This window comes from Vanacampus margaritifer, chromosome 16 (assembly GCF_051991255.1).
Source record: "Vanacampus margaritifer isolate UIUO_Vmar chromosome 16, RoL_Vmar_1.0, whole genome shotgun sequence".
Lineage (NCBI taxonomy): Eukaryota > Metazoa > Chordata > Actinopteri > Syngnathiformes > Syngnathidae > Vanacampus > Vanacampus margaritifer.
In genome coordinates this window covers 3,003,392-3,012,759 of record NC_135447.1, presented here as the reverse complement: position 1 = coordinate 3,012,759, position 9,368 = coordinate 3,003,392, and the positions used below count along the sequence as shown (strand labels likewise).

The window sequence follows — 9,368 nt, the reverse complement described above, 5'->3', positions numbered from 1 at the left end:
CTCTGTGAAGTTTCTCTTCCTGCCGTTAGGTGGCACTGGTCGCCCAACCACAAACATACACGCACGCACACGCGCATAGCTTGCCTTTGTCGTGCACGCTGCCTTGTCGCCACGCAGAAGGTGAAGACGAGGACGTGTTTTTTTTTGTGTGTTTTTTTTCCTCTGCGACTGCTCGAAGCGCACACACGCGGCGTCCTGCGTGGATCTTTTGTGTGGCGGGCGGGCGAGGAGCAGGACGCGATCCACGTCACTCACCTCACACGGTAGAGGAGCACGCACGCACGCGCACGCTCGAGCGACGTTTGTGGTCCCGACGCGTGCACGCGCGCCGCTGCAGCAGCTTGCGATTGCTAACAGGAATCCTTTTTCGCGTGTTTGAGGACGCGCTGGTCACGTCACGTGCTTTCCCGCCATGGAGGCCAGCAGAGCGCTGGAGCATCGCGTGGCCAGCGTGCACCGAGGAATCGTCTTCCTCGAGCAGGAGCATCTCACCCTGCTGGCCGGACTGCACGTGGAGATCAGCGAGCTCAAGAGGAGATGCCAGGGTACGCGCACGCGCACGCGCTCACACTCGGCAGCCCAGTGGGTGACGGTCCGGGCCAGCAAGGCCTTCTCAGACGCACTGACCTACATTTACAAGCTCAATTAGCATAGCCGGTCCGTCCATTGCTGGCTTGCTTTTTTAATTGTTTGTATTTACTTTTTATCCAATCGGATTTCAGCATCAATGTAATATGCCCACATCCAACACAATAAGTTTCCTGTCACGAGAAAGATATTAGCTATGGGATAGTTCCTTGACCCAATCACTTTTCAAATTGGCCCTAAAACATGTCAGCATTTTTCCATTCTTTGATTGGTTGATCAGAGCAAAACTTGTCACGGCCAACGTGGTCTTTGTTTTTAGCAGCCGACTGTTTTCATTTGGAATGGTCAACATGATGGATGTTTGAAATTTTGGTTTGTCCAATCAGATTACAGCATGTCAAGATAATCACGTGATGTGGATTTGCCTTCTTGTAATGAACTGGGACTGTAGAATTGCGTTGACGTGATATTGTTGCTGGTTCAGTCCGGGAAGTCCCCACTGGAGGGTTCGGTACGCACAGCCCGCCACTCACTCACTCACATGTTGATGATGTCGTCTTTATGTGTGCAGAGCTGAGCTGCGAGCTGGACTCCAGGTTCCCACACAGGACAACCGCAGGTGAGTTTGTCACTCTCAGATGAAGTTCACAATAAACGTTAGCAAGCAACGTTAAGTCCTGTATAATCAACACGTTTGTCAAAGTGTGGTGAATGGCCTTAAAACTGACACACGAGACAAAAGAAAGTATTTGAAAGCAACCAAAACCAACCATCAGTCCATATATAATGAATGTATGCTAGCCTAATGCTAACATGTAATGTGAAACACCATAGACCGGCTAAAACAAATTAGCATGGATTGAAAACTTTGAAATTGGAATATATTATTTGATACTATCTTCTTCTTGGGGGGTTTGCTGCGTGTCAGAGGATGAAGCAGAGCTGACGTTGCGCTGCGATGCCGCGCAGCGCCTCCTGGAGGAGCGGCACTGCACCACGACGACGGCCCGCGGGGAGCTGCGCCTGGGCGGGGCGCGAGCGTCGGAGTTGGGACACAGCCTGCGGCGGGACGAGCGCCACTTCCTGGAGGAGCTGAAGCGGCGCAGCCACAAGATCACCTTGCTCAACCGCGAGCTCCAGCGGCAGAAGGGCACCACGGCCACCCTGTGCCGTCAGCTCAACGCCGCCCGCGCCAAGCTGCGACAGAGGCGGGGCGTCCGCCAACAGGGGGAGCCACTTTCTCAAAATGATGAAGAGGATGACGAAGATGAGGGAGAGAACGCCGAGCAGCTCCCGTCCCCGCCGCCCGCCGCCCCCCTTGAGAGCCGACCACCGGTGAGACCCTGCGTGAGGACGGACCGGGTCCGGGCGTGCGTACCCCGGGAGAGAGTGACGTCGCCGCAGAGGCCGCGCCCCATGCCGGACCCCGCCCTCTTCCTAGTGCCCCTACGGTACCGCCTCCTGCGCTGGAGCCCGCACACGGGAGCGCAGGATGGCGAGGCGGACGACTGGGAGGACTTTGACGAGAGCGGCGGCCTGCGGGGGCGCGTGGACATGGGTGCCACCGAGGGCGAGACGGCGCTGTGATGTCATTTGTGACCTGATGAAAAAGACTCGTGATTGGCTGACGTGGGCGCGCGTTTGTCTTCTTTCTTGTTTTCTGATTGGACGGGTGTGCCGGATGACTTGTTGACAACTTCCTGCCTTCCTGTCATTAGTCTTTGAAAATGAAAATCACCTCTTGACAAACTTTCCGTGTCTTTCTTGCTGGTTTTCAACCAAAATAAACTGAAATACCAAGTACAACATCCTACTGAAATGCACTCACACATGCATGCTCTTTAAACACACGTTCTCTCTCATACACTATACCAAAATGTTCTGACACTGTGTGTGTGTGGTAATTCTAACTTTGTGTGCTTGTGTTTGCTCCCCAAAAATCTTGCATGACAGATGTGAAGTGGATGGATGATTGATGTAAGTGCTCACATCTTGATCATATTCAGCTTAAAACTTTTATTTTGAAAAAGCCGACAAGACCATTTTTTAACATAACATGATTAAAGGTAATTTGAGCAAATTTGCTATTTCAGAAGTGTGTATACAATTGATAGTCCTTAACATTAATCGGTATACCAATAAGTAGCGCAGTTGCAAAAAGGATGGTGACTTTTTCCTTTGTTGGGAAAAATTGATGACCACAAACTGAACTGCCTAAAAGCAATCCCATGATTTTTGATTAAAGATCATTATTTCAGGTCTCTTAATATAGTGACAACACGTGTGTAGGAAATTGACATTAATTCAGAAAAGTTTAAATAAGTTTCACAATTTTATTTTCCTTGAACGGGAATAGTTTTTCTTGTTAATAGTTTTCTTTCTCTGATTGGTTCTCGACTTTTTTTTCTTTTTTAATCGTCTTTTAAATGTCGTTGTCACAGTGCTACTTTCTGAATATTGTGACTGATGTGTAAGCCATGCCAAGTGGACCCCCATCACGCCCACCCTCTCTCCACCCTCATCCTCAGGTCAGCGTGCGCGCCGCCGTGTTCGCGTGCGCGTGCAGCCAAGCAGAACGCTCGCTCCCGGCTGCCGGTTGACGTGCGCGCCGCCCAAGAGAACCTTTTCACGATCGGTGAGCATTTGAAGACGACATGAGCGCCGACATTTGTCCCCGGGTGAGTCTTATACGCGCTTGGAGGTGTTTTCCCCGCGGGGACCCACAAAGCGACTTTGGGAGCTTTGAGCGACGTTTTTTTTTTTTTTATGGCTGCCTGCAGTGCGCGCGCTCGCTCGCTCTCGTGTGTCTCAAAATGGCGGCGAGACCGCAAGCTAGGCTAGGCTAGGCTAGCCTTGTCTTGGGACTAGCTAAACTTTTGCAGTTTTTGTGGGCTTGGAACATTCTGGTGGTGAAGTTTAAAGTTTAGAGTTTAATCGTCAACGATTTAGTGCTTTTGTGTTCTGGCGTGTGGCCTGTCAGCGCACATTAGCATCCAGCTAACGTTAGCTGAAAGTTGTGACGGGGAACGACGAGCTAAGTGCTAAAGCTATTGTGCTAAGCGGAGCGCGGCCACCGGCCGGCTGACCAATTGAGAATTTGTTGACGTATTTCGACGTGTCGACCGTCAAACGTTCAGCTGGAAAGGCTGACGTCATGTGTGCGCCTGACAAGTGAGTGACGCCCCGTTGGTGCACGGCTCACTAAAATCAAGCAAGCTCCGATTTGCAGCCTGGTGCATGTTTTTTAACTTGCGCACTTTGACGCATTCGCAAGCAGCAGCAGCAGCAGGAGCCGTTGTGTCTTTTGCAGGTAGGTTGTGCAAAAATTTGGCGTCTTGGCAGGTGCAGGCGGCTAACTAGCTCGCGGCTAAGCTAACGTCAGACGAAAAGGGCGTAGTTGGTGGTGGCCGCTTGCAACAAGAGACACTTTGGAAAGGCATGTGCTCAAAATTGAAAAGGGGGCACATGTGTTAACTGTTTTTGTTTTGATTATATTGGAAACAATATAAATGTCAGTCGTGCGCACCAAATGGTTAGAGCAGTGGTGTCCAAACTCGGTCCTCGGGGGCCGGTAGTCCCGCAGGTTTTGGAGGTTTCCCTGCTCCAACGCACCTGTTTCAATCAACAGGATTGTTATCAGGCTTAGTAGAGCTTGCTGATGAGCTTCAGCTGTGTTGGAGGAGAGAAATATCCAAAACCTGCGGGACTACCGGCCCCCGAGGACCGAGTTTGGACACCACTGGGTTAGAGCATTTGTGTTGACAACAGTGTAGCGTGTTGTGTGTAAAAGGCGTTTCCATCAGTCTTTTGTCACGACAAAAACTCAGGAACTCGTACTTGCTTTGGGAGCGAAAAACATTTGGCCCCGTTCATTTTTCAACACTCCACAGAAACACTCTCGTCGCACCTCGCTGACGTCATCACTCTGCAATAACTCCCTTTTAAAGCTTCCATGTAAAACACAAAAAAAACTTCCCTTATCAACTCGCAAGAGCTGTTGAGGTAAAAGAAAGTTCCTACTTCAAAACAATTGGCCACCAACGAACCAAAAGCGAGAAAAGCACAATGAACATGCACGTTTCCCTCTTGCATAATTTGCTCTCATGCTCGCCTAATGCCGTTGTGCTACCGTCGCTCGTTGATGAGCAGTTTTGAACAGACAAATTGAGACTGCAGCTTCACTTGACTGGCGTGAACGTTGAACATTGGAGATTACGTCTGAGTGAAATCAGAACGGTGACGTGATTGATCGTGATCCGTGGCAAAGGTCATAGTTCAGTGACGCCTGTTCATCTTTATGGCTGCAATTTCATCTTCAACCCTTATGAGATTAGATGGCCGTCCTGTAGCTTTCTTTTTACGATTCATCTTCTGGGCTTCGGATCTCGATGTGGGACTGCTTGTCATGGTTGCGTTTCCCTTAAACTTTTCAACTTGTGGCTGTTGACGCTTAACATTCGCATCTTGCCACCTTGGAGATTTTGTTGTAGATTGGTGTTGGTACACACTGGTGAGAAAATTGTGTGGGCTGCTGGTAAACGCTCTTGTGGCATGATTAGCAATTAGCATTAACATCGTTTTTCTTCATAGAGCATCAACATGTCAGCCGATGTTGAACTTCCCCAATTCGATACCAAAATCCCGTCATAGTTGTGGACTCTCTAATCACTGCAAAAAGGATTTGAAAATGACTTTGTAGGAACTCTCTAGGGCCACGATCAAATGATTATTGGAATGAGAAATGAGTGTCAAATTGCCAACCCGTCCTTTCCTCCCTTCAGGTGCCGGCCAGCGCTGAGCGGTGAGAAATCCTTTTGAACTGCTCTTGCTTTCTTCCCGTCCCGGACCTCTTCCACGCTCGTCCCCAACCCCTTCCCCCCCTCCCCAAACCCCTCACCTGACCTGCCTCACCTCATCGTCAGCATCAGCATCATCATCATCATGGTGCTGTCGCAGAGGCAAAGAGATGAACTGTAAGTGTGTGAATACATTTTGGCCTCCTAAATTTCAACAAGCTGAAATATTGATGTGGGACGTGTTGCACCGTTTGCATATAAATGTGGCATACTTCCTAATGTGTGTTGTTTCCATGGCGACGCGACACGGCTCCGGATCAGAAACCGAGCCATCGGCGACTATCTACGCTCCAACGGATACGATGGCGCCTACTCCACCTTCAAGAAAGAAGCCGAGCTGGATATGGTCAGTAACTCCAAACATTGCAACCGTTTTTATGGTTGAAAAAGTTAACTACTGTGTAGAAGGCTTACTTAACACCATTTTATAGACAAATGATACTATTTATAGTCAGAGTGGCGAGTCGGAGGAGACGTAGCAAAAGCTAATTGAGAAACGTTGGTGTAAAGTCTAGCATTAAAATCTTCATTTGATTGATGGAACAGAAAAAAGACGGATGAATCTTGTTGAGTTGCAGCTTTAGTCGATGGCCTCATCTGAACTGGTGTGTTTGTTTCATGTCCAGAATGAGGACTCGGACAAAAAGTACGCGGGTCTCCTGGAGAAGAAATGGACGTCTGTCATCCGATTACAGAAGAAGGTGAGGACGGCGTTTGCTGTTGCGCCGCTTTGTGCCGATCGTCAAACTTTGAACTTTGAACTTTGCTTTGTTTGGAGGTGATGGAGTTGGAGTCCAAGCTGAATGAAGCCAAGGAGGAGATGACGCACGGCGGGGGGCCGGCGGCTCACAAGAGGGACCCTAAAGAGTGGATCCCCCGCCCCCCAGAGAGATACGCCCTCAGCGGCCACCGCGCTCCCGTCACCCGGGTCCTCTTCCATCCCGTATTCACCGTCATGGTCACGGCCTCCGAGGACGCCACCATCAAGGTCAGGATTCTGTTCAATCCTCTTTTCGGGCGTCGCTCTGGTTGCCCGGGGCAACCGTTCACCAATCAACTTTGAGCGGTGGTGTTGCGTGTCAGGTGTGGGACTACGAGGCGGGAGACTTTGAGCGCACGCTGAAGGGCCACACGGACTCCGTTCAGGACATCTCCTTCGACCAGACGGGCAAACTGCTGGCTTCGTGTTCGGCCGACATGAGCATCAAACTTTGGGACTTCCAAGGCTTCGAGTGCATCCGGACCATGCACGGTGGGCCCACGAGCTAACGCTAATGCTAATGCTAATGCTAATGCTAATGCTAATGCTAATGCTAATGCTAATCCATGTCGTCATTCTTAATACGCCTTCTAATGTGTACAGGCCACGCCCACAACGTGTCATCTGTCGCCATAATGCCCAACGCTGACCACATTGTGTCGGCGTCCAGAGACAAGACCATCAAGATGTGGGAGGTGGCCACCGGGTACGTATGCACGCCGACCGGACCACCTTCGCCTCACACTCGCAGTCTGACATGTGATGACTGCAACTAACCATTAGTATATTCAATTTCGTTCTTTGTGTGAAACGTTTGCCGCTGTGCGGTGTTGACATTGAGCCGCTGTTGGTGTCTTTTGTCTTTTGTGTTTTGTGGCTGTCAGGTACTGCGTCAAGACGTTCACGGGCCACCGGGAGTGGGTCCGGATGGTGCGGCCCAACCAGGACGGCTCACTGATCGCCAGCTGCTCCAATGACCAGACGGTGCGCGTGTGGGCCGTGTTGTCCAAAGAGTGCAAGGCGGAACTACGTGAGCACGAGCACGTGGTGGAATGCGTCTCCTGGGCCCCCGACAGCGCGCACCCCACCATCCTGGAGGCCACCGGCTCGGAGGTAAACCCCGCCCACTTGCCCTTCCGCGTTCTTCCCAGCCCCTCCTCACGCCGGTCTGATTGTTGCAGAACAAGAAGAGCGCCAAGTCCGGCCCCTTCCTCCTCTCGGGATCCAGAGACAAGACCATCAAGATGTGGGACGTCGGCATCGGAATCTGCATCATGACGTTGGCGAGTAGACGCCACATCGCCGTCTGCTGGCCACACGCCAGGGCTGCAACTGACATGTGTGTTGTCGTCACGCATTCGTAGGTGGGCCATGACAATTGGGTGCGCGGCGTGCTGGTGCACCCCGGCGGCGGCTTCATCCTCAGCTGCGCCGATGACAAAACTTTGCGGGTTTGGGACTACAAGAACAAACGCTGCACCAAAACGCTCAGCGCTCACGAGCACTTCGTCACTTCTTTGGGTCGGTCGACACACAAATTTGTACTCGAAACGCAAATCACTTCCACAACATCACACTTGTTCATATCACTTTTCACTCACTCTTAGGATTGTATTTTTGGGCCATACCCAGCCCGACTTGAGTTGCTTTTTGGGGTTCTTTTCCAACAAAAACTCAAATTCAAGTTACATGCAGCTGTTAAATCAGATGCCAGGATTTTTTTTCCGACTTTTTTTCTAGGTGGTTAAAAAACTAATATAACTTGATACTTTCTTAAAAATGTTTCAAAAAAGCAGAGAAAAAACTATGTATGATTTTACAGCCGTGTGTAACTTCAATTATAAAAACACGAAAAGTAAATGTTTGTGTACGACAAAGTCTGTTTTTGGCCAAAGAGATCAAATATAAATGCATTTTCTTGACACCAAAGCCGCCCAAAAGAATATCTTAAAACTTATGTTTGATTACTTTCCAGCAGTTTACTTGTGCAAAAGAGCAACAATGCACTCATGCTCACTCTTCTTCTTCTTCTTGTCAGATTTCCACAAGAGCGCCCCCTACATGGTGACGGGCAGCGTGGACCAGACAGTTAAAGTGTGGCAGTGTCGTTGAGTCTGCATCCCATTCCCTCTTATACTACACCCCCATCCCATCAACCCCCCCCCCCCCCCCCAAAGATAACTTGTCCTTTTATGTAAATTATTTGCAGACGTCAGTCGTGAGCGCTCGCTAAACGTCCCGCGGCAGCAGAGCGCCCCGCTCGTGCTCGCCCTTGCATGGCCACTCACTTCCTGGTTTTCAAAGTCCACGCCCCCTTTAGTGAGCGTCACACATTCTTGTGCACGGGCGACGGGAAGTGGGAGATGATTGACAGCTTGTCCACACAAATTGCACCTTCTGTGGGGGAGTGCGGGTCTCAGCGCGCGTGTGCGTTAGGTTCCTAGTTTGCGTGTGTTTGTGCGAGTGTGTCACTGATTTGTGTGTGAGACACAATTGAGCGTGGAACATGTGTGTGTGATTGTAACGTGATTTATGAATGAACCCGCACAACCTTAACGCCCTGCTCGCGAGCACACACACATTCAAGCGTATACCAGTCAAGACAAAGGCCTGCTCGGCACTTTGCAGCTTGTGTGTGCGTGTTGTCGTTTCGTGCTCGCTATCTGCCTTGTTGACCCTCCGAGGGCTGCTGCCTCATACACACACACACACACACACACACACACACATTCATTCATAAACCTCACACACGCGCACTAGGAGTTGTGTATCGGTATTTGTGGATGTGATGTTTGCAAGATAAAGAAATAAAATCATGTAAATAGTACTTGTGAAGTCTGCGGTGTTTTTTCTGCTTTCATTTTATTTATTTTTGTTTCTTTTTCACGTGGCTAACATTTGATGAAGAAAGAAGCTTCAAGCTATTGAGTGCCTTTCCCAGCTGAAGTTTACACCAAATTTGGCGGTGGTCACCAGTGTCGACCTGATTGATGTTGATGTAGCGCCACCTGTCGGATTTTTGTGGTAAAGGGTTTCCCAATGTTCGCCTTTGACGGTCTGCATGGTCCTGATCGGCATAAATTTTGAGTACGCTTTATGATGGACTACAAAGATGGCGGCCGCGCCTGCTGTGTGGACACGTCTCATCAATAATGGACGCTGAA

The 9,368-nt window shown here is 50.0% G+C and overlaps 2 protein-coding genes across 5 annotated transcripts; both read left to right on the top strand.

Annotated features, from left to right (window-relative positions):
* The first annotated feature begins 21 nt into the window (after positions 1–21).
* Positions 22–2,337, top strand: ccdc92bb (coiled-coil domain containing 92Bb). Its single transcript, XM_077547658.1, has 4 exons — positions 22–263; positions 381–545; positions 1,160–1,207; positions 1,517–2,337. Exons 2-4 carry the CDS (start codon positions 413–415, stop codon positions 2,173–2,175), a joined length of 840 nt encoding a protein of 279 aa, XP_077403784.1. The 5' UTR covers positions 22–263; positions 381–412; the 3' UTR covers positions 2,176–2,337.
* Positions 2,338–3,124: 787 nt separating this feature from the next.
* pafah1b1b (platelet-activating factor acetylhydrolase 1b, regulatory subunit 1b) lies at positions 3,125–9,031 on the top strand. 4 transcript variants are annotated; one of them, XM_077547654.1, is made up of 12 exons: positions 3,338–3,759; positions 3,866–3,898; positions 5,370–5,561; positions 5,706–5,790; positions 6,071–6,145; positions 6,223–6,432; positions 6,528–6,696; positions 6,808–6,910; positions 7,089–7,317; positions 7,386–7,487; positions 7,569–7,725; positions 8,243–9,031. In XM_077547654.1, exons 3-12 carry the CDS (start codon positions 5,530–5,532, stop codon positions 8,314–8,316), a joined length of 1,236 nt encoding a protein of 411 aa, XP_077403780.1. In that variant the 5' UTR covers positions 3,338–3,759; positions 3,866–3,898; positions 5,370–5,529; the 3' UTR covers positions 8,317–9,031. The 4 variants fall into 4 exon arrangements, with proteins under 4 accessions (XP_077403778.1, XP_077403780.1, XP_077403781.1 ...); XM_077547652.1 differs by lacking the exons at positions 3,338–3,759; positions 3,866–3,898 and adding an exon at positions 3,125–3,266; XM_077547655.1 differs by lacking the exon at positions 3,866–3,898.
* The last annotated feature ends 337 nt before the right edge of the window (positions 9,032–9,368 follow it).

Excerpts from the sequence above, each read along its gene's own strand:
- pafah1b1b (XM_077547652.1), top strand. The coding sequence starts at position 5,530 with ATGGTGCTGTCGCAGAGGCAAAGAGATGAACT. Across the intron at positions 6,911-7,088 it reads ATGTGGGAGGTGGCCACCGG|GTACTGCGTCAAGACGTTCA; the intron begins GTACGTATGCAC and ends TGTGGCTGTCAG. Across the intron at positions 7,488-7,568 it reads GAATCTGCATCATGACGTTG|GTGGGCCATGACAATTGGGT; the intron begins GCGAGTAGACGC and ends ACGCATTCGTAG.
- ccdc92bb (XM_077547658.1), top strand. The coding sequence starts at position 413 with ATGGAGGCCAGCAGAGCGCTGGAGCATCGCGTGGCCAGCGTGCACCGA. Across the intron at positions 546-1,159 it reads GCTCAAGAGGAGATGCCAGG|AGCTGAGCTGCGAGCTGGAC; the intron begins GTACGCGCACGC and ends TTATGTGTGCAG. Across the intron at positions 1,208-1,516 it reads CCCACACAGGACAACCGCAG|AGGATGAAGCAGAGCTGACG; the intron begins GTGAGTTTGTCA and ends GCTGCGTGTCAG.